Genomic DNA, 19,225 nt, shown 5'->3' with positions numbered 1-19,225 from the left:
CTTTATAGCAGTAGATTTTAGGGTGGGTTAAAGAGTAGCTGATGAGTTCTGTGTGGTCCAGCGAAACATGCCACCTTGTTTGAGAGCACACCTGGAAGTCTTTTTAGGAGGCGCTGTGAAAACAGGAGAGGTGTGGTTCGTTATTAAGGTTCTTCAGTGGATGAAGTTGCTGAAGAGAGCAAGTCATGTCCCACCTGGGAATCAGGAGCCAACTCTTCACCTTAGCAGACAGTTGAAAGCCATCATGGTGGAAACACCTAGGTTTTGTCAAGTGTTCTCAGAATGCACAGTTTCAGTAGCTTTAAACTATCACAAGTTTTGTACCTAGGTAAGCACTTAGGACTTCAAGAAATTGGATTTCATTATTGAAAAAGAAGCAAGTTTACTGAATCAGTTTGAAAGTTAGTGTGTTGGAGAAAGGGAAATCTTTTAACAAACTATTCAAATGTTCTGTTAGCAGTGTCATGTGGGTATCTAGAAGGGCCTTTTGAATCTTTGGGACAGTGAGTGGGGAGCTGTATTTTCATCACATACTGAATTGTCAGTTTTGTCTGCCTTTCACAGGTTCACCGGAATAGCACGGTGCGCTCTGGCTGCGATGTGAACCCCTCCTGTGCACTGTGTGGCTCAGGCACCGCCAGTACCATGCCTCCAGAAATCCACTACGAAGCCCCTCTGTTGGAACGCCTCTCCCAGTTGGACTCTTGTGTTCACCCAGTTCTAGCATTTCCAGATGGTAAGAAAGGCCACAGAATATTATCAAGTCTGATAAATGAGACTTCAAGGGTTCAAAGTGAAAATAAGTCTGCCAAGATGGTGGTACAACGCAAGTACTATCAAGGTATCACTTTCTGTCAGCAAAGTCTTCTCTTAAAATTTTGTAAAAAGGGTATAACAGATCCACCAGACCAGAATATGCCCTAAAAGAGAGATTTCCCCTTAACCCTTCAGTGGCTGGACGGGGCCCAGGGAAAGTTGCCTCCAGCCACAAGCAACCTAGTCCATTATACCCCAATATATTATTTAAAATTTGTTGTTTGCATGGCCATGATGTAAAATATGATAGGCAACACTATTCTGGGAGAGTGTCTTTATATTGGGGGTGTATGTATTACTGTGGTTACATGACAGCTTTTCAGGGTGTACATAAGCCTAGATCCTCAGTGTTAACATGCTGTTTTTCTAAAGTTAATCTACCCGATAAGCCTGTGCGTCTCCCATTTTTCCTTTTCGACTGCCCTTTTCAGAATTGCTCATCTCCCATTTCCCAAACGAAAGTCATTCCTGGGCCGGCCCCATGGCTTAGCAGTTAAGTGCGTGCGCTCTGCTACTGGCTGCCCGGGTTCGGATCCCGGGCGTGCACCAACGCACTGCTTCTGCGGCCATGCTGAGGCCGCATCCCACGTACAGCAACTAGAAGGATGTGCATCTATGACATACAACTATCTACTGGGGCTTTGAGGGGAAAAAAAATAATAATAAATAAATAAAATTAAAAAAAAAATAAAGTACATGCGTTTAAAAAAAAAAGTCATTCCTCTTACCCATATTGAGTCTCACTGTGGGACTCACCCCAGAGTATAAAAACCTTGGGCAATAGGGATACCAAAGGGACTATTTCCAAGAGAGTTCATGGCTCCTGGAGGAGAATCCCATGGGAGTTGAAAAAGAGTTTTGAATAAAAAATTTAGTGAACACATAGGAACCTTATTTTGTTTAGAATATAACTTATGGCAGAATTCTGTGCCTTGTCTGTCATCTTAAAATAAATATTAAGAGAATTAATAACTGAAGTTAGGCTTTAAAGTCTGACTAAGTAGGTCTAAAGAAAGATTTTTTCCTTCAGTTAATTAAATTAAATATATGTACATGCCAAGGTGTTAATTTAAACATTTTTAAAGCATATGGGTAGTATTCTGGGAAATATAACCTTTATAACTGTCTATGATTTTCTTTTAAAAAAATTCTCATTTCAAATGGTGGGGGTACATGAGCAAAAATGTACTGCTTCAGATAGAGACTACAGGAAGCCAGTACTTTCATAATCTGGATTGGTTTCATTGATTTTGCAGTTAATCTCATGATCTAGCCCCAACCTACAGAATGTAAGCATTTCCTCTTAAATCACTGTGGTATTTTATCTATATGTGATGGCTTATATTATGGCTGTTTATGGACTTACTTTTCATTACCTAAATTTTAAGCTCCCTGGGGATAAGGGACCATGTTTTTCTTCCTACTCTGTCCTTCGTAACACCTTACAGATAGTCTGCACAAGTTTTTGAAAGGAGAATAACTGAAATATGAGTCTGAGGAATGAGAATTACGTGGGATTGTAAGACTTACTTGGGAATATGAGAAAAAACTCAGAAGTTTTTAGCATGAGCGGTATATAAACTTTTTCTTAAAGGGACAGGTGCTAAATAATTTGGTCTTTTCAGGCCATACTGTCTATGTTTATTCTATGTCGAAACTACTCAGCTCTGCCATTTTAACACAAAAGCAATGATCAACAATATGTAAACAAATGAATGCGGCTGTGTTCCAATGAACTTTATTTATAAAAACAATCATTGCTGATATCTATGCTAGAGAATCCCCTCTTTATCTGTTCTTCAAATGATTGAATCCTTTCTTGGCCACTGAGTCCTATATCTGCTCCATGCCTTGGTATCAAAACTCCCATCAACTATAAGGAAAGGCATGGTGTAATATTCCTGCTGCCACGTGGCTTCTAGTAAGAGTAGAAAAATTTAGAGAACTTGGAGTATATGAATAGCAAGCTAATTAGGGACAGAAGTTTAGGGCAGGAGTGGTGGAGCAGTAAATAAACTTTAGAACATAATGAGTGGGAAAACTAAAATGTTTTCTTCTGTGCTTCAGATTCTAGAGACTTTTACCTTCTCTTGCCATTTGGATTATTATAGCTCATATAACTTGATATTATTTTTTGGTTTACATTTTATGGTTTACAAAGTACTTTTCTCATGCTTGTCTCATTTGCTTCTCTCATTAATCTTGAAAGATATTACTTTAGTTTTACAGATCAAGAAACAGGTTTAGAGAGGTTGTGGTTTATCTCAGGCTAAATGAGTTTAGATGGCTCTAGAATTCAAACCCAGATCATCTGATACCTGTCCTTCATTTCACTATATTCCATGTTCCTTCTTAGCCAGGTCATCAAGTGAAGTCAGGTTTCTAACCCATTTCCATCCAGATTCTGGCTGCAGATGGAGCCATGACGAAGACTTGGAAATATTGCTTGGGTTCCTCTCTCAGGTTTACAGTGTTGAATTGTATGGTATCATATTTGAATAAAGAAGCCTGAAGCCTGTAGTTGTATTCTGATTCTGATAAGGCTTCTTCCATATTCACTGAATATCAGCTGATAAACATGGTGATCATTCTTTTGTCAACAGTATTACAATGTACAGTTGTGAATTGTCTCCCCTGACCCCCATCAAATATGCCCAGACCAGCTGCCTGACATCTCCTGTTCCATCATTCATCATCTCTACTAGGAGGTACCCATTCCTATTAACACCTTCTGTTCTTCTGGCTGCTTTATATCTATAGATCTGATTTCTGCCCTTACACTTCCTCCCTCCATCCCATTCCAAGCAACTATAGGTAGCAGTGGTGGGTGGGGAGGTAGAGGGGTGATATGGAGCACCCTTTTCTCTAGTCTTTATCATCTTCATTTTCCTACTTGCCTCCAGATACTGTTTCTCTCTCTGTTTGACTCTCTGTCACTCACTCACTCACACACACACCCAATCGTGACACTGGGGTTTGGACAAGAGAATTGGTCATTAAATCCTCCTTATGAGACTATAAGGGAGAATATATATATGTATTTCACTGTCTCGGGTGGAATGTATGAACATATTTGCCTAAGGATAAATTAAACTTACTGTGGGTTGACCTGGGGACCTAATTACTTTATCTAATATTGTGTCTATTGGGATAATTTTGCTTTGATCCAAACAACTGCCACATTCAGAATGCAATCTGTTTGTAAACTGGAAGATTCCCAGGGCCACAAAGATGTCCATCTCCATAGGGCACCAGTATTCTATGTGAATAGTGCCTCCTAAAGTATTGAGATTCCTCAGATATCATTGTGTAGAATGGTAAGTAACAGTGAAGAACAGCAGGCAGCGTGATGCTGTTTGGGTCAAACATACGTGCAGCAGACCTGACCTTTGGGCCACCCTTTTGCAGCCTCTTCTCTAGAAGATATTTAAAGATGGCAGGATTTCCAACTTTTCATTTTCAGGTAGAGTTTTACTCATGTTTCCTAACCAGTTTGTGTAGTTTGTTAGGATGAGAACCAACTGCACTGCTGAATCCTCGAGTTTTGCCTCCCATCTTGACCACAACTCAGCCACTCCCCTTCAGTGTGGCTAGAGATGATAGAATTTGAGGAACTGTATGCCTGGCTAGAAGATGGAGGCATTAGGGTGTGATAACCCTTTAGCACTCCAGAAGGAGTTGCTTGTTTCCTTATCATCTCACTTAATCAAGCCAATTAATCCTTAGCTGGATGTGTAGGGGGTACATAACCTTGGGGAAAAGAATGTTAACTTAGGTTTGGGCTTAATAAGAGCACCACCTGCTGGCCATGAAGCAGCTGTTTTGAGAGAGCTCGCCAAGACAATTAGCTGTATATATGAGGTTACCACAACTTACCAGCAGGAGGAAGAAATGAGAATTACACAACACACCAAGAAAGTGTGCTTGAGAAAATGGTGGAAAGTAATGAGCAGAACAGTCAAGCGAATCATGGAATGTCAGGCCCTGATGGGCCTGAAGTCAAGACTTTTTCATTTTGTTTGAGAAAATAGTAGCAAGATAATGTTAGTAATCGCTTCTTTTTCGTATTATTGACCTGATCAAGGATCTGCATCCTCTTCTCTGATAATAGCACTTTAGCCCCATTGCCTATGCAGGTATGGAATGTGTGAGGTCTTTTAGCTGAATGGGTCTCTATTGTGCTCTCTTCCATTTCATATCCCTTTCTTTGCTTACTTTTAGGTCCTCTATATCCAGTCTATTTCAGAGTTTTAAGTCTACATGGATCCCAGGTGTTATTACTTACTCAATTAGAGCATAAACTCAGACCAGCAATTCCTAAGAGATCATTTTTGTTCACTGATTTAATGGAGATTTAACTGAGTTCCTGTTCACTCTTATATGAAAGCACTTAAAACACAGTAAACTTTTAGCAAAGTGTAGCAGCCTGAGCTCCTTGAACAGTTTGTTGTTATCCCTAACTACTTATTCAGTGGGCTTGTAGGGGAGGTTGCTCTTGATTCTGCTTAATACCTCAACTCCAGGGCACAAGGTGGTGGTCTGCAATTGTACCAGCTTCCACTTCAGAGCATTTAAATGAAGGGAAGGGATTAGAAATGGAATTTTAGTTGAAGAGTCATTGATTTAACGTGTTAGAGTTGAAAGATTCAGCAGCATTCTAGTCTAACAGTAACAAATAGATGGCCTCTCTTGTGCTTACTCGAATTGGTTGATAGTGGCTGTCTGCATTTAATTAATCAATTAATTTTTTGAGAAGAATCTGAGGTCTTGGTACAACAGGAAAGATTAGCCTATGTCTGCAGCAGACAGAGGAGGGGAGAGCTCGAGCATGTATGCTAGGATGTTGTTACCAGTCCTCATCCTGCTGCCTTATCTTACAGATGAAGTTAAAGCCCAGCTAAGTGATTTGTTCATGTTTTCTCTTCCTACTCAGTGATGGAACCAGGACCCGAGTCCAGGCCTCCTTACTTCCGGTCCATTGCTATTTCCGCTATAACCAGGTCTTTCATATTCCTATCTCCTTTTTTCCCTGGCTTAATTTTCACGTTTGGGAGAGCAGTGACTGGGGAAAATCAAAAGGAAAAAATGAAATCACTATACTTTTGTAGTCGCTTACATAGCCTTTGCCAAGTGGGAGTAACTCTTGAGCTGACCAAGGGGTATTCTAGGATGTAGAGGAAGTTCTCTCCCCTTTCTTGAGCCTTTTTTATACATTCCAGCTCAGCTCAGCTTTCACAGTGCTACTAGACAATGCTTTATTTCCTACACACCCTTTTCCCCAACCACTTGGAGTTAAAGCAAAGAATTTTTACTGTTAATACCTCTAACTCAATTCTTGATTGTTGATTAATGGGGAATCTTTTTTTTTTTTTTTAATGTTTTGGACTTTTTTGAGGGGAAGGATCAAACCATTTTATTGGGGGGGGCTGGTGGGAGGGGTCAAAGGGCTGGGAGCACAGTGAGATCCGACGTCCTTGGCCTGGCTGGGATCTCCCCAAATTAGAGGTCGCCGAAAGCTGACATTGATTTTAGGGGTTGGGATAGGTGAAGTTTTGTTTGTTTTTTTTTTTGTTTTTTTTATGTGAGGAGGATCAGCCCTGAGCTAACATCTGCCAATCCTCTTTTTGCTGAGGAAGACTGGCCCTGGGCTAACATCCATGCCCATCTTCCTCCACTTTATATGGGACGCCACCACAGCATGGCTTGACAAGCGGTGTGTTGGTGTGCGCCCAGGATCCGAACTGGCGAACCCTGGGCTGCCGCAGTGGAGCACGCGCACTTAACTGCTTGCGCCACCGGGCCGGCCCCGTGAATTTGTTTTTAAGTGTGGAAAAGAAAGAATGATTATGGAAAAAATTTTCAGAAGACAGCACTGTCCTCACAGACTGTATATCAGTACTTAGACGTGTAGCAAATATTTATTGTCGTTAAAACTTTAATAGTTTTCCTAATTTGTTTCCCTGCTTTAAGGGGCCAGTAGTCTATTCTCAGAACTGCAAAATAATGTCTGGTGCTGAGGCTGCTTGCCCATTGGGGAAAATCATCCCTGAGAATGGAACTATTTTATTCACTCAGGAATATGTTCATTCCAGTCCTGAAAAGCCTAGTGTTCAAACTTGTTGTTTGAAGTGTCGTGAAATCCATGATCTATACTATAGGAAAGAGTGGTTAAATTTTTTTACACTGCGGAACTCCCATGAAAAATATCCTGTGTTCTCCACTTCCTTGGGAATGTTTTGAGAAATATCAGATTCCACCTCAGAATTAAACTTCTCCATTCTCTGGGCCAAAAAATAATCTCATGGTGTAGTGGCTAAGAGCATGGGCTTCAGGCTTACACAAACCTGAGTTTGAATGTTGGTTGTTACTTAACTAAACTGTGTAACCTTGGGCAGTTAATTCACCTCTCTGAACTTGTTTTTATCTTTAAAAAGAGCATTAATGATGGAATTGTTATGAAGATTAAGTGATACACGCATGATGATAGATACAGACATGCCTGCCACGTAATAATGGATTCAGTAAATGTTCATTTATTCCCCTCTTCTCTCTCCCCTACTCCTGGCTCTAATTAAGCATATCCTCTGTCCTCTCTGGGAACCAAAACCCCATAAATGTTTAGAAAATAGAATAAATAGAATAAATCTCTAATTGTTCTGAAAAAGGAGAAGACATGCCTCTGGTGACCAGAGTTTAGAGTGATTTTTGAAAGCTGAAGAACAGGATAATTGTGGAGAAATAAAACTAGAAAAAAGTAGCCTACAGCACATGCAGGAATAAAGTCCTGTGGAGTAGGAGCTGTTATGAGTAGGTTCTTTGCCCACAATTAAAAAGGACACAGAGAAGTGGGGACCCGGGCATTTGGGTGATAAGTTTGGGCTCATTCTGGAATAGCTAAGCTGGAGTTTCCCCTCTCATACTCCTACCCCACCAGTGCCTGCATCCATCAAGAAGTGGTGTTTCATTCTATGCTGCGGCAGTGAGGATCAACTCTGGGGCTGGAACTTTTGATTATGTCCTAGGTGGTTAATGATTCCCAGGAGGAAGTGGGAGCTAAAGAGAAATGTGCTGGTCTTCAAATTAAAAAGGACCCTGGAAAGGTTTTCAGAACTCTGAAAAAAGACCTACACTTGTATCCAGGGTGGTGAAATTTCAGAATATTGAGAATATAAAAAGGAAAATCTAAGTTTCAGATCACTACTAGAGGTTCTAGCCAGAATAATAGGGCAAGAAATAGAAATAAAAGGCATACAGATTGGAAAGAAGCAAAACAGTCTCTATTTGTAGATGACGTACTTGCGTTATGTAGAAAATCCTGCAGAATCCACAACCACAAAAAAACTATTAGTAACGAAGTTAGCAAGATCACAGGCTACAACGTCAGTATGAAAAGTTATTGTATTTCTATATACTAGCAATGAACAATTATAAATAGAAATTTTTAAAAATGTGCTATCATTTATAATAGCATCAAAAAACATGAAATACTTAAGAATAAACTTAAAAATATATATATAAGACCTATACAACGAAAACTCCCAAGCACTGCTAAGAGAAAATGAAAAAAAAAAACCTAAATAAATGGAGAGAGAGACCATATGTGTGGATTGAAAGACTCTATTGGTGGCAGAACAGATGGCATTTCTTCGCAAATTGACCTATAGAGTCAGTGTAATACCACAACAAGCTTTCTTTTGCCAAAGCTTAAAAGAAAACAGACCACCTACAAGTGAATAAGAATCAGATTCTATCTGCAACACTGGTGTTAGAATACAAGGGAGTAATAGCTGTTGAGGTCTGAGAGGAAAATGGTTTTAATCTAGCAATACTTGTTCTAAATAAATTACTCCAGGACACAGTCTTAGGATAATAAAAAATGAATCTAAGAAAATGGAAAGATATAAGAAACAGTGAACTAGAAAAAGTAAAAATTATACTTAAGTCTAAAATATTAATTTGTGATATTGAATATTAACATCAGCTAAGAAACGTAGATAATCTCAAGTTGGGAGGTGGTGGGGCTATGGAGGAAGGAGGAGGAAGAATGTTATAGTTCTTATTTGGGGGAAAGATGTAGTACTCGCTACAGTGCCTGATATATAGTAGGCAGTAAATATTTGTTGGGTGAATATATTCTGATTAACTCCATGTTGATAGAAAGAAGAAGGTTTAAATGTATTAAAGTCTCTGGAAGAAGAGAAACAGGATATTATTAATCTTTCAAACCAGTCAAGTTAACAAACTTAGTGGAATACATGAACAAAGGAAACTCCATCAATCTAACAAAAAGTATTTTAGATGGTTTTTTTTTAACTTGAAAATAAAAGGTGAAAGTGACTTGCTTGTGTATAGAAGAATGACCTTCAGTAAAGTTCAGATAAACAAATCTTCCACATGACAGTGCTTGCCCTGCTGGGTCATTATGCCACTGGGCAAATGAAAGAAGAGTGTGATGTAGGTCTTGCCCACTGGAGAGCCAGAGTTGCTGGTGAACACACCTCACTTCGTGAGAGAGGAGCCCCACAAGGCCAGGTGTCTGGACTAACCTGCAGTGTTGTGTGTTTCTTGCAGATGTTCCCACAAGCCTGCACTTCCAGAGCATGCTGAAATCTCAGTGGCAAAACAAGCCTTTTGACAAAATCAAACCTCCCAAAAAGTTTTCACTTAAGCACAGAGCACCCATGCCAGGCAGTCTACCAGATCCAACTCGTAAAGACAGGCACAAGTTGGTCAACTCCTTCCTAACAACAGCCAGTAAGTTTCAGGGGACCAGGGAGTCCTCCAGTTATTTTCTGTTCCTTGTATATTCTGAAGTTATTGGTTTGCTGTGATAGTGTGTTGGGGTTGGGAGAGGCAATTAACTGATATAAATTCAGCTCACAGTCTGCTACTATTACTTGTCTTGGATGCTCTCAGATGGACTTTGAAAGATATTTGAGACACCATGGATCTTGGGGCAAGACCCAAAATGCTCAGTGAAGAGCCAGCAGTGGCATGGCATTGGATCCATCTGTGGGCAGGCTGTCTTCTGTAACTTGGTGTCACATTTCTCTGGTTGAGGGCCCTGTGGGCTCCCTGTGCCTATCCTGGCCATTGTGCTATTTACTAGAAGCTTCAGTCCCAGAGGACTGTCCTGCTGTCCTGGGTGTCTATCATTGGCCTAGAGGGAACTCAAGAGCTCAGAATTCAAACAAGAAAAGATTGAGAGGAGATATTTCACAGCTCTTTTTCTGTTCCCCTCTTCAGAGCTGTCCCATCACCAAACCCGGCCTGACAGGACCCACAGGCAGCACTTAGACGATGTGGGGGCCGTACCTATGGTGGAGCGAGTGACAGCGCCAAAAGCAGAGCGCTTGCTCAACCCACCGCCACCCGTGCATGACCCAAACCACAGCAAAATGAGATTGCGAGACCATTCATCTGAGAGAAGTGAAGGTAGGGCCAGGCCCGGCACCTCTACTGCATTTGCACCTGCTCAGGGCTTTCTGGGGCAGCCTGGGCTTCTCTTAATTGCCCCCAGCTTTGTCCTTCACTCTCTAGGAAGGCAGAGTAGAGGGACCCTACTGCTTCTAAATTCAGGTCACTTCTTACTGCTACAGCAACCTCTGCCCAGTCCCCTATCTTCCATCAACCAGTTTCCTTCACCTTTTTATTCTCTAGGCTTAGAAACCATTTTTGCCTTCACTGTGTATTGCTGACATTCCTAGCTTGTGCTAGAGGTAGAGCTGGCTGAGGTAGCCACATATTCCTCTTTTCTGTTGACTTCTGCAGTGTTGAAGCATCACACAGACATGAGCAGTTCGAGCTACTTGGCGGCCACCCACCATCCACCACACAGTCCCTTGGTGCGACAGCTCTCCACCTCATCAGACACCTCTGCACCCACCAGCTCTAGCCCACAGGTTACAGCCAGCACGTCTGTAAGTACCTGCATGGAGTTGGCCAGACAGCCCCTCTGCAGTCACAGTTGATTCAAGTGGCTCTGAAGGACAGTGTAGAGAGTGGGCTGTGAGGCCCAGGGCAGTTGTGGGACTCAACTCATCCTGATGTGTGTGTCATTTAAGTCAAAGTGATGGTGTTTGACCTTCTGTTGTTTTCCTTGAGTTGTTTTACATAGTAGAGATGGATCTATGCTGAGCCATCCGTAGAAAGCTTGAGGCAGAGACAAACTCTTAAGGTGGTCTGTGACTGTTCAAGATCTGTGGGACTAAGTTTCACACAAGACTGCACAGTACCGTGGCTCTAACCCTGTTGGTCCAAGAGGAAACGTGAGAGGGGGTATAGAGGAGAGATACCTGCGGGCATTGGAGACATTTGATTTCCTTGTTTTTACTCTGCTGGTGAGTGGAGCTGGAGTGCTGAGAATAAACGCTGGGTGTTAGGGTACCTGGAAGGGATGGGAGAAGGCAGTGCTTATGCTTTTTAGGTGTACAGAGAAGCATTACAGATCCAGCAGTGCTTACATGTAGTACTCATAATGGCAGGCTGCTTGACCCCTCCCCCCATTACCTTTAGAGTACCATACTCCATCCAGAAAGCTGTTTGCACAGCCATTTCCCATTTGCACGGACACATTTTCCTGTTAATTTCATTCTAATGTTTTAATTTCTCAAGGTGTGCCTCCTTGAACACAAATACCTATAGCTGCTTTGTGTTCACTAAAGGGTCCTTTATATAGTAAATAGTAATGGTGATAGTAATAATAAAGTGCTGCAGCTGTAATGTTTATTGTGTCAGTGCTAAGCGCTTTACGTGTGTTCTCTCATTCAGTCTTGTAATGCCCTTTAAGCTGTAGGTGGCATTTAAGGAATCCCATTTTGTAGCCAGGGAAACTGAGGCTTTCCAAGGTTAAGTAAACTGCATGAGGCGAGGCACCTTGTGAGGGTTAGTTATAATTGTGATTCAAACCCAGGCAGTCTGACCGCAGAGCCAGCTCTTACCACTACACTACACAGTGTAAGCCTGGAGTGGGGCACTGCAGAGGCGACTTCTGCCCTTTCAGAGCTTATTACATCAGGAGACTTCTGAGCCCACAAAATGTGCTCACTAGGCTCTCGTGAGCAGGTAGGAATTCATAGTTTTCTGTCTTTGCTCTTAAAAATCAGACAATCTTTTCCGAATGACCTCTTTGTTCCTCCTCCTCCACTTCCCACACCCACAAATTTTGTCTAAGTAGGTGTACAGTATCTATCAGAAACTCAGTTATCCATCAGCAAAGGGTCTTGGTAACCAAAAGATTTCAAAGAGAGTCTAATAATGATAGAAAAATCTGAACTCAGAGGTCTAAGACTTGGTGAAATTTCAGTATTTTCTTACTTGCCAGCCCTCTTGTGTCTGGAGATTGTTAACTTAAGCCTGGATCATTTGAAATTTTTGCTTATTGTTTATTGGGTGCAAATTTTGTATATAACACTAATGCTGACCCTTAAGGCTCTTGCTGCCAAATTTTTTCAAAGACTCTGGATTTATTAATAGTAAGAAGGGTGATAAGCCAAATACTTAAAATAAGGTAGAGAAGCTAGAGGACACTGGAGAAATTTGGGGTGGGGGGGCGGGGTAGCGGGGTGGAGCAATGGTCCATGTAGAGCAACACTTTGTGAAAGCCAGTGGATGCATCAGAATCACTTCAGTGGCTTTAAAAAGATTCGGATTTGATGGTCAGAAGAGGAGGGACCCCAGATCCTTTTTTCTTTTAAACACACTCCTCATCTTGCTTCTGATGTGCAAACAGGTTTGGGAACCACTTTCCATTTCTGTCACCTGCTCTCCACCTCTGGCTCTAAACAGGAGACAGTGGTGAAGTTAGGCCGAATTAACACCTAATGGAATAGGGGAACTTGAGCCTATTGAACAATCCCACAACCTGCTCCTGTCTCTTTCCCTTGAAGGTACTAACAGCAGGCCCAAGAAGATTCAGGGAAAATACATACCTGTTTCTGCTAGCAGTTTCACATTCGTTCTTAACCAGGATATAGGGAAAGCTATCTCTTGAGCCTTCCTTAAGGTGTACTTCTTACAATGGGACATATAATTTCAGTAGAGATGTGACAGTGGCAGAGGCCTTTGGATATAAGGTCACTAATCCTCAGCTGCAGAACTCAGCAAGGCAAGATTTGCAAGTCTCTTCAACGATTTTGGTTAACAGTTACCCTAAATTTGTGAGGTCAATGACAGTCTATTCTCATTTGATAGAGAAGGAAATTAAGGTAAAAAAGATATTGTGATAACCTGAAATCATAGGGGACAGCAGCTAAAATCCTGGCCCAAGAAGCACTGCTTTTTAACATTCTCTGAGAATGTCCTGAAATGATAGGATGAATCAATCATATATCACCCTCCAGGAACAGCGTAGAGTGGTTAGTTGTAGGGAACAATCTCTTCCTCATCCTCCTTTACTAACCCCATCCCTCTGGGCCAACTACACTTGGTGGTTTGGGTTTGAATACAGCCTCTTAGGTGTTTCCAGCTGTCGCCATGGCAGCATGTTTGTCATCCCACTGTTTCCCTCTGCCCTCTCACAGCTCAACTGCCAGTCTCTGTTTCAGGGTAGGGTGTTTGCTATCTGGGCATAAGCAGCTAGTAGACTTTTTCTCCCATCTAAGAAACCAAGCCCTTTGGCTCCCTGCTTTATTCCTTCTTTGATCTCCTAGCTGCTGTAGATGCCCTCCTCCTCCTCTGATATTGGATCCTTGTTAGTCTTCTTTCCCAAGAGTTTCATCTTCTTAACTTTCTACAGAAATGAATCTCCTTTCTCTGGGAGTGGGAACTATGTCCTCTTCTTCAGTATCCCTCTACTCATCTTCGTTGATACAACTAGGAAGCACTCAGCTCTTTCCCCAAGAATAATAGCCAGAAAGAGGAGAAATCACATAAGCGCTGAGCAGATGGTGGGTACAGATTTAGCTGAAGAGTTCGGGTCTGTGAGAACGAGGTGCTTTCATGACAACCAAAGTTAGATGAACTATTGAGCTGGGCCTATCCTTTGGGCATCTCTCAGGATAAGAGAATTCATCTTTTTAACCCAGAGTCACTACAAGGCATAAGCATTGCTTTTAGGAGCCACTACAGGTCTAAGTCACAGACAGGGATAAAAGGGGGAAGAAACATACAGGAGGATTTAAAAGCGGGGAGAGGGTAGTAAAGGTGTGTGGAAGGAGTAGGAACCACAGTTGACTCAAGGTTCCAGGTTACCCACTCCTTTGAAGTTCAACAAAAGTCTCTTTTCACGTGAGCCCATGAAGGAAGAGGGTGTCCAGTGAGACTGGTGAATGGGAGATATTCCTTGGGACCACTTAGGATTTCTCCTGAGGACTTTGTTGTGGGAAACCATCTCAGGTGCAGGCAGCTGCTGCAGTTGTTGCCCAGCCCCCACCCAAGGACCCAGATGCCTGGTTATTGGTGATCCGTTTTAAGTCTCAGGAGTATGTTTGATATTTGTAGAATTGTATCTCCTTTCTAAATTTACCTTTGTCTTACAGCAGCCAGTAAGGAGGAGAAGGGGAGAGAGCTCATTCGATATTAACAACATTGTCATCCCAATGTCTGTTGCTGCAACAACCCGTGTAGAGAAGCTACAATACAAGGAAATCCTTACTCCCAGGTAGAGGCTCTAGATAATTGGCTCCTCTCCCCCATTCTTCCTCTTACTGTTCTTTTTCCCTCTTTTCTTGTCACTGAGTTTTGGACCCTAGCCTTGGGTTTTGTCTTCTCTTTAAGAGAAAGTCTTACCTGATAGAAATTAAAATTTTCTATATATAGTTCTCTTTGATTCCATTGTATGAGCACCAGCCAGACCACATGCCACACAAACTGGCAGGCCAGTGGCCATTTCTGGTCTATAGACATGTTTGTTTGACACATAAAATGTGTTTTAAGATACTGAATTTGTTGTTAGCATCAAAGCAGGATTTTACATATGAATCTTTAGTTCCAGCTTTTGTTGACAAATAGAAGATGGGGCAACCCTGTACATGCATTCCCATATGGTCGCAATCAGCTAGTGCTGAACAGTAGTGGTCCCCTTTAAACAGGTTCCTTTGCTTGAGTTTGTCACAGTCTCCCAGCTCCAGTCCCACCCTCATCCTGCTTCACCTGTTTCTGGCCCTGGTGGGCATTTGAGTGTGGAGCCTCTTTTAGAGGCCTCCAGTGCTAAGGTGGTCAAGCTGTGAGAGGGCAGAGCCCGCCCAGCAGAGAGCAGTGTCACTCACAGGCGCAGGGCTCTTGTTCTTGCATGGACGCATTTATCCTGCCCCAGGCTGCCTGCCATTTCATGATTGTCCCTTCTTGGTTTTGCAGCTGGCGGGAAGTCGATCTTCGGTCTCTGAAGGGGAGTCCTGACGAGGAGAACGAGGAGGTAACAGCATGGTCATTTTCTCTTAGAAGAACACAAACACACATGAGTGTGCACACTCCAGATGCCTCAAGGCCTGTGGGTGTCAAATGCAAGCTCGTTGCGTTTCTGTCCTGACCAGGAAGAGCCTCGTATGGGATGGGGCTGGTTCTAGAATTCATCTAACCATCATTAAACGCGGCCTCTTGGAGGAAAGAGGGGGTATCAATGAAGCTGCTCTATTGCAGATCGAGGACCTGTCTGATGCAGCCTTCGCCGCCCTGCATGCCAAATGCGAGGAGATGGAGAGGGCTCGGTGGCTGTGGACCACAAGTGTGCCACCCCAGCGGCGGGGCAGCAGGTGATGGGGCAGGCACCGGTCCCCAGGACCTGTGGAGGGAGGGTGGACAAGGGAGTATGGGCCCTAACTGTGTCCATGGCGTTGCCAGTGCCTCCCCGTTGCCCTTCATATTCATCACTGGCACTGGCCAAGAGTGCAGAAGTTTCTTGCTATTGCTTGGAACTAATGAGAATATACACAGTCAGATGCTGGGTCCTTGCTGAGTGCTGACTGTCCAATTCTGACAAACTCTAGTGATCTCCTGGGCTCCAGGAGCAGGCTCTCTCTGGTATGTGGAGGCCAGTTGGGGGTTGTGGTGATTTAACCAGAGGACCTTTGGAGGCCTCACCACAACTTAACCTTCCTTTGGACAGTGGAGTGTAGTGTTGTGGTCTTGCTTGAAAGAGTTGTCCCACCCTGTCTCCATTTATTGTAAGCAGTGGCAGAAGCCCTCATGATTCTCAAGTGGAAAGATTTAGGACTCTTGTTTTTGCTTTTTTCTTGGACTACAGTTTTCAGAGTTTGGACTAATTCCCCTTCCTCTGTGAATTCACTGGGCACTGTGCCAGGAATAGCCCATGGCATTGTTCAGCCATGGCTTTCTCCTGGGGTGATAAGGTGTACACAATTCTCAGATATTGTGTACTTACCCCTGTACACAGCGGTGGGAGGAAATGGGATTTGTGGTTCCTAGGAAAGAACTGTTGGTGTCAGTCTACCTTGGCTCCTCTGATTGGGATGCTTTCTTCATGCCTCCTCCCCAACCCTCAAAAATACTCAGGAAACTCCCTGTTACCCAGGCACTCAGATTTGTACTTCTTGGCGTACAGGTCTTACAGGTCATCAGACGGCCGGACAACCCCCCAGTTGGGCAGTGCCAATCCTTCCACCCCACAGCCTGCCTCCCCTGATGTCAGTAGTAGCCACTCTTTGTCGGAGTTCTCCCACGGTCAGTCTCCTAGGAGCCCCATTAGCCCAGAACTGCACTCGGCCCCCCTCACCCCTGTGGCTCGGGACGCTCTACGACACCTAGCCAGTGAAGACACCCGTTGTTCCACACCAGAGCTGGGGCTGGATGAACAGGTGAGGGGTGCTGCCTTTTCTTTCGGTTGGTGGGTAGGGGATGGAATTGGACATGGACAGCACCTGCTGCAGATGGATCTTCATCTTAGGATCCCCCTCCCCATTTTGAAGGGGACGAGGGGCTATAGTTAACATTGACCTTCTGAAGGTACCACGGAACTGGCCGTTGTTAAAAGGGTGCCCTCTCTGTGAGGGGTCTTCCCAGCCACCCCCCTGGAACTCTAGAGAGACTGGTCATGGACTGTAGTCCACATGTTTTGGGGCGCAGGGCCTTGGGGAGGAGGCAGGCAGGGTGGGACTGGATCCTCACCAAGGCAACTTGTCTGCCCACAGTCCGTGCAGCCATGGGAGCGGCGAACCTTCCCCCTGGCGTACAGTCCCCAGGCAGAGTGTGAGGACCAACTGGATGCGCAGGAACGGGCAGCTCGCTGCACTCGGCGCACCTCAGGCAGCAAGACTGGCCGGGAGACAGAGGTGGCACCCACCTCACCTCCCGTTGTCCCTCTCAAGAGTCGGCATCTGGCGGCAACAGTCACAGCTCAGCGTCCAACTCACAGATGAGCGGGATATGAGAATCTAAACAGACTCACTAACTATTGGCATTAAAGCTTCAGAAATCTCTGCGTTTGATATTCAAACATCATATGCCGGAAATTTTCACAGTTTTTAGTGAATTTAAGGAATTTAGATTCTACTTTGGTATTTTTTTTTTTTCTTGTTTTGATTTTGTTGTTTCTGTTTTGGTTTCCATGTTTTGTTGTCACACACCTGAGCACTTCCTCCAGTTGGCTAACAGAAGTTCAGGATAAGCCCTTGCTGGCCTGGTCCTGACACATCCTCTGCACTGTTGAATCACTGGACTTAGCATTGTTAGACGATCACCCCTCTCCCTCACACCTGTAGGCAGAGTGGAAAGCTCCAGCTCAGTGTTGCCCCCTTAGGTTATGGTGGGAGAGGGCGGCACTCTCTGGGCTCTCATCCCCCTTCCCCTCCCATCTGTGCTCAGCTCTGGCCCTCCTGGCTGGGTCCCCCTTGGTTGTCTGTGCTGGAGCAGACAGACTCCCGCCAGAGCCTCTTGGCCATACTGCCAGCTGTTCTCACCGAGCTCTCAGCTGACAGAATGGCTTCCCCTTGTCATCCAGATCTTGGAGACCTATTTTGGGTTTCCTCTGCATTTGGTCATCTCTGTTTTGACTTCTTAACTGCAATAACCTGGCTGTGGCTGCTCACATCCCCATCCTGCCCCTTCATGCCCTCTCATCTGCTCCCCACGTCATCCACACCCCACACACACACACCAGTCCTTCCACTTGGACCATTTTTACCACCTGTCCTGGTCTAGGAAGGTAGGGTTAGGATTACTTAACCTCTGTTCCCACTCTTCTGCAAATTAGGGGCTTGGGGAAGTGAGCAGCCATCTCCCCTGCCTCATCTGTTTTCACTGACTGACTGATTTAGTCACGTTTCCTTCCCATCCAGCTCCCTGTCACTGTCAATTCGGCCCTTCCTCTTTCAAGCTCCCCTTGCCTGTGGAATACCGTCTGGTCCTAGCTGTGGTTCCCGTCACTCCCCCATCGGTTAACCTTGTGCCTGTCTCATGTATGATCACATCACCAAAAAGGGGGGCAATAAGGACTTCTTTATTTTATTTTATTTTATTGCCATTTTGTAATCGTATAAAAATAGTAGACAAACTGCTTAATGGTTGGGGTTTTTTCACAATTTTCAACATTAGTGATTTTTTTTTGATTCTGTTTGCAAGTTAAAGGGTTTGTCATTGTTTCTTTAAAAAACAATAATGCACCATATCCCTATGCATAAAGTGCTTCTTCTATTTATAAGGTTGAAAATTCTGAATAACCCTTTTAGCATTGTAAAAAAAAAACAAAAAACAAAAATTCAAAAAAAAAAACTTGTATTTTGTAAATATTTTCTTTTCCTGCTTTGAGCTGTGTATTGGCAGCGAAACATGTAGCTGTCTTTGTTCTATAGAAATGCTTTTCTTCAGAGAAGCTGATCTTTGTTAATGTCTTGATTCTGTTCGCAAAGCACAAATAGTGCTTTAAAAAAAAGGAAGGAAAAATTGAAAAAAATAATAAAAAAAAAAGTTACAGAATGTTGTGTGCCAGGCCTTTCTTGACATTGGACGTGGTAATGGTGGCAGCTTAGGAGCCAGCCCTGTGGAACCTGTGGAAGTCTCCAGTCTGTCTTCTGGGCACCTGGCAGTGTCATCTGATGGTCAACAGAGAGAGGATGTGGTTTTCACAGGTTGGGGAAGTAAGGAGTACCAGGAGGAAGGAGGGTCTGCATAGATCGTCTGCTTTTTCTTTTTGTTGGATGTAAGTAATTGATCCTTTTTCTAGTGAGGCCAGCAGTATGACATTTTGTATCTATTCTAAATTGCTCTTTAATAGAAATTTCACTTCCCACCATTGACCCTTTCTGGGGTTGGGATCAACGAGAATGTATATACTTTGCATGCAGCCTGATCTGGTCCTTGCCTGCTACCTGAGATTAGAGCATCTCTTCGAAGGAGGCTAAGTGCTTGATTTTCTTCGTCCAAGATGAAGAACGGGGCGGGCCTGGTTCTCTCTCTACTCTCTCCTTTTTCCAGTGATCTAGTAAAAACAGCCAACCATGCTGCCTATCCTGTCAGA

The 19,225-nt window shown here is 43.6% G+C and overlaps 1 protein-coding gene across 7 annotated transcripts in view; it reads left to right on the top strand.

Moving 5' to 3' along the window:
* Window positions 1-18,826, top strand: part of KANSL1 (KAT8 regulatory NSL complex subunit 1) — a 188,748-nt gene extending 169,922 nt beyond the window's left edge. For 4 of the 7 annotated variants that reach the window (XM_058561269.1, XM_058561271.1, XM_058561270.1 and 1 more), the window contains 9 exons: window positions 565-736; window positions 9,388-9,570; window positions 10,063-10,251; window positions 10,588-10,736; window positions 14,295-14,416; window positions 15,112-15,169; window positions 15,394-15,506; window positions 16,316-16,568; window positions 16,902-18,819. In XM_058561269.1, the coding sequence (XP_058417252.1) occupies window positions 565-736; window positions 9,388-9,570; window positions 10,063-10,251; window positions 10,588-10,736; window positions 14,295-14,416; window positions 15,112-15,169; window positions 15,394-15,506; window positions 16,316-16,568; window positions 16,902-17,129 (1,467 nt within the window). In that variant the 3' untranslated portion in view covers window positions 17,130-18,819. Of the gene's footprint in view, window positions 1-564; window positions 737-9,387; window positions 9,571-10,062; window positions 10,252-10,587; window positions 10,737-14,294; window positions 14,417-15,111; window positions 15,170-15,393; window positions 15,507-16,315; window positions 16,569-16,901 lie in introns of all 7 variants that reach the window. The other 3 variants (XM_058561273.1, XM_058561274.1, XM_058561276.1) reach the window with 3 other exon arrangements.
* The last annotated feature ends 399 nt before the right edge of the window (window positions 18,827-19,225 follow it).

This window comes from Diceros bicornis, chromosome 18 (genome assembly GCF_020826845.1).
Source record: "Diceros bicornis minor isolate mBicDic1 chromosome 18, mDicBic1.mat.cur, whole genome shotgun sequence".
Classification (NCBI taxonomy): Eukaryota; Metazoa; Chordata; class Mammalia; order Perissodactyla; family Rhinocerotidae; genus Diceros; species Diceros bicornis.
Note: the sequence above shows the minus strand (reverse complement) of the source record. Positions and strands in the feature narration are given on the sequence as shown.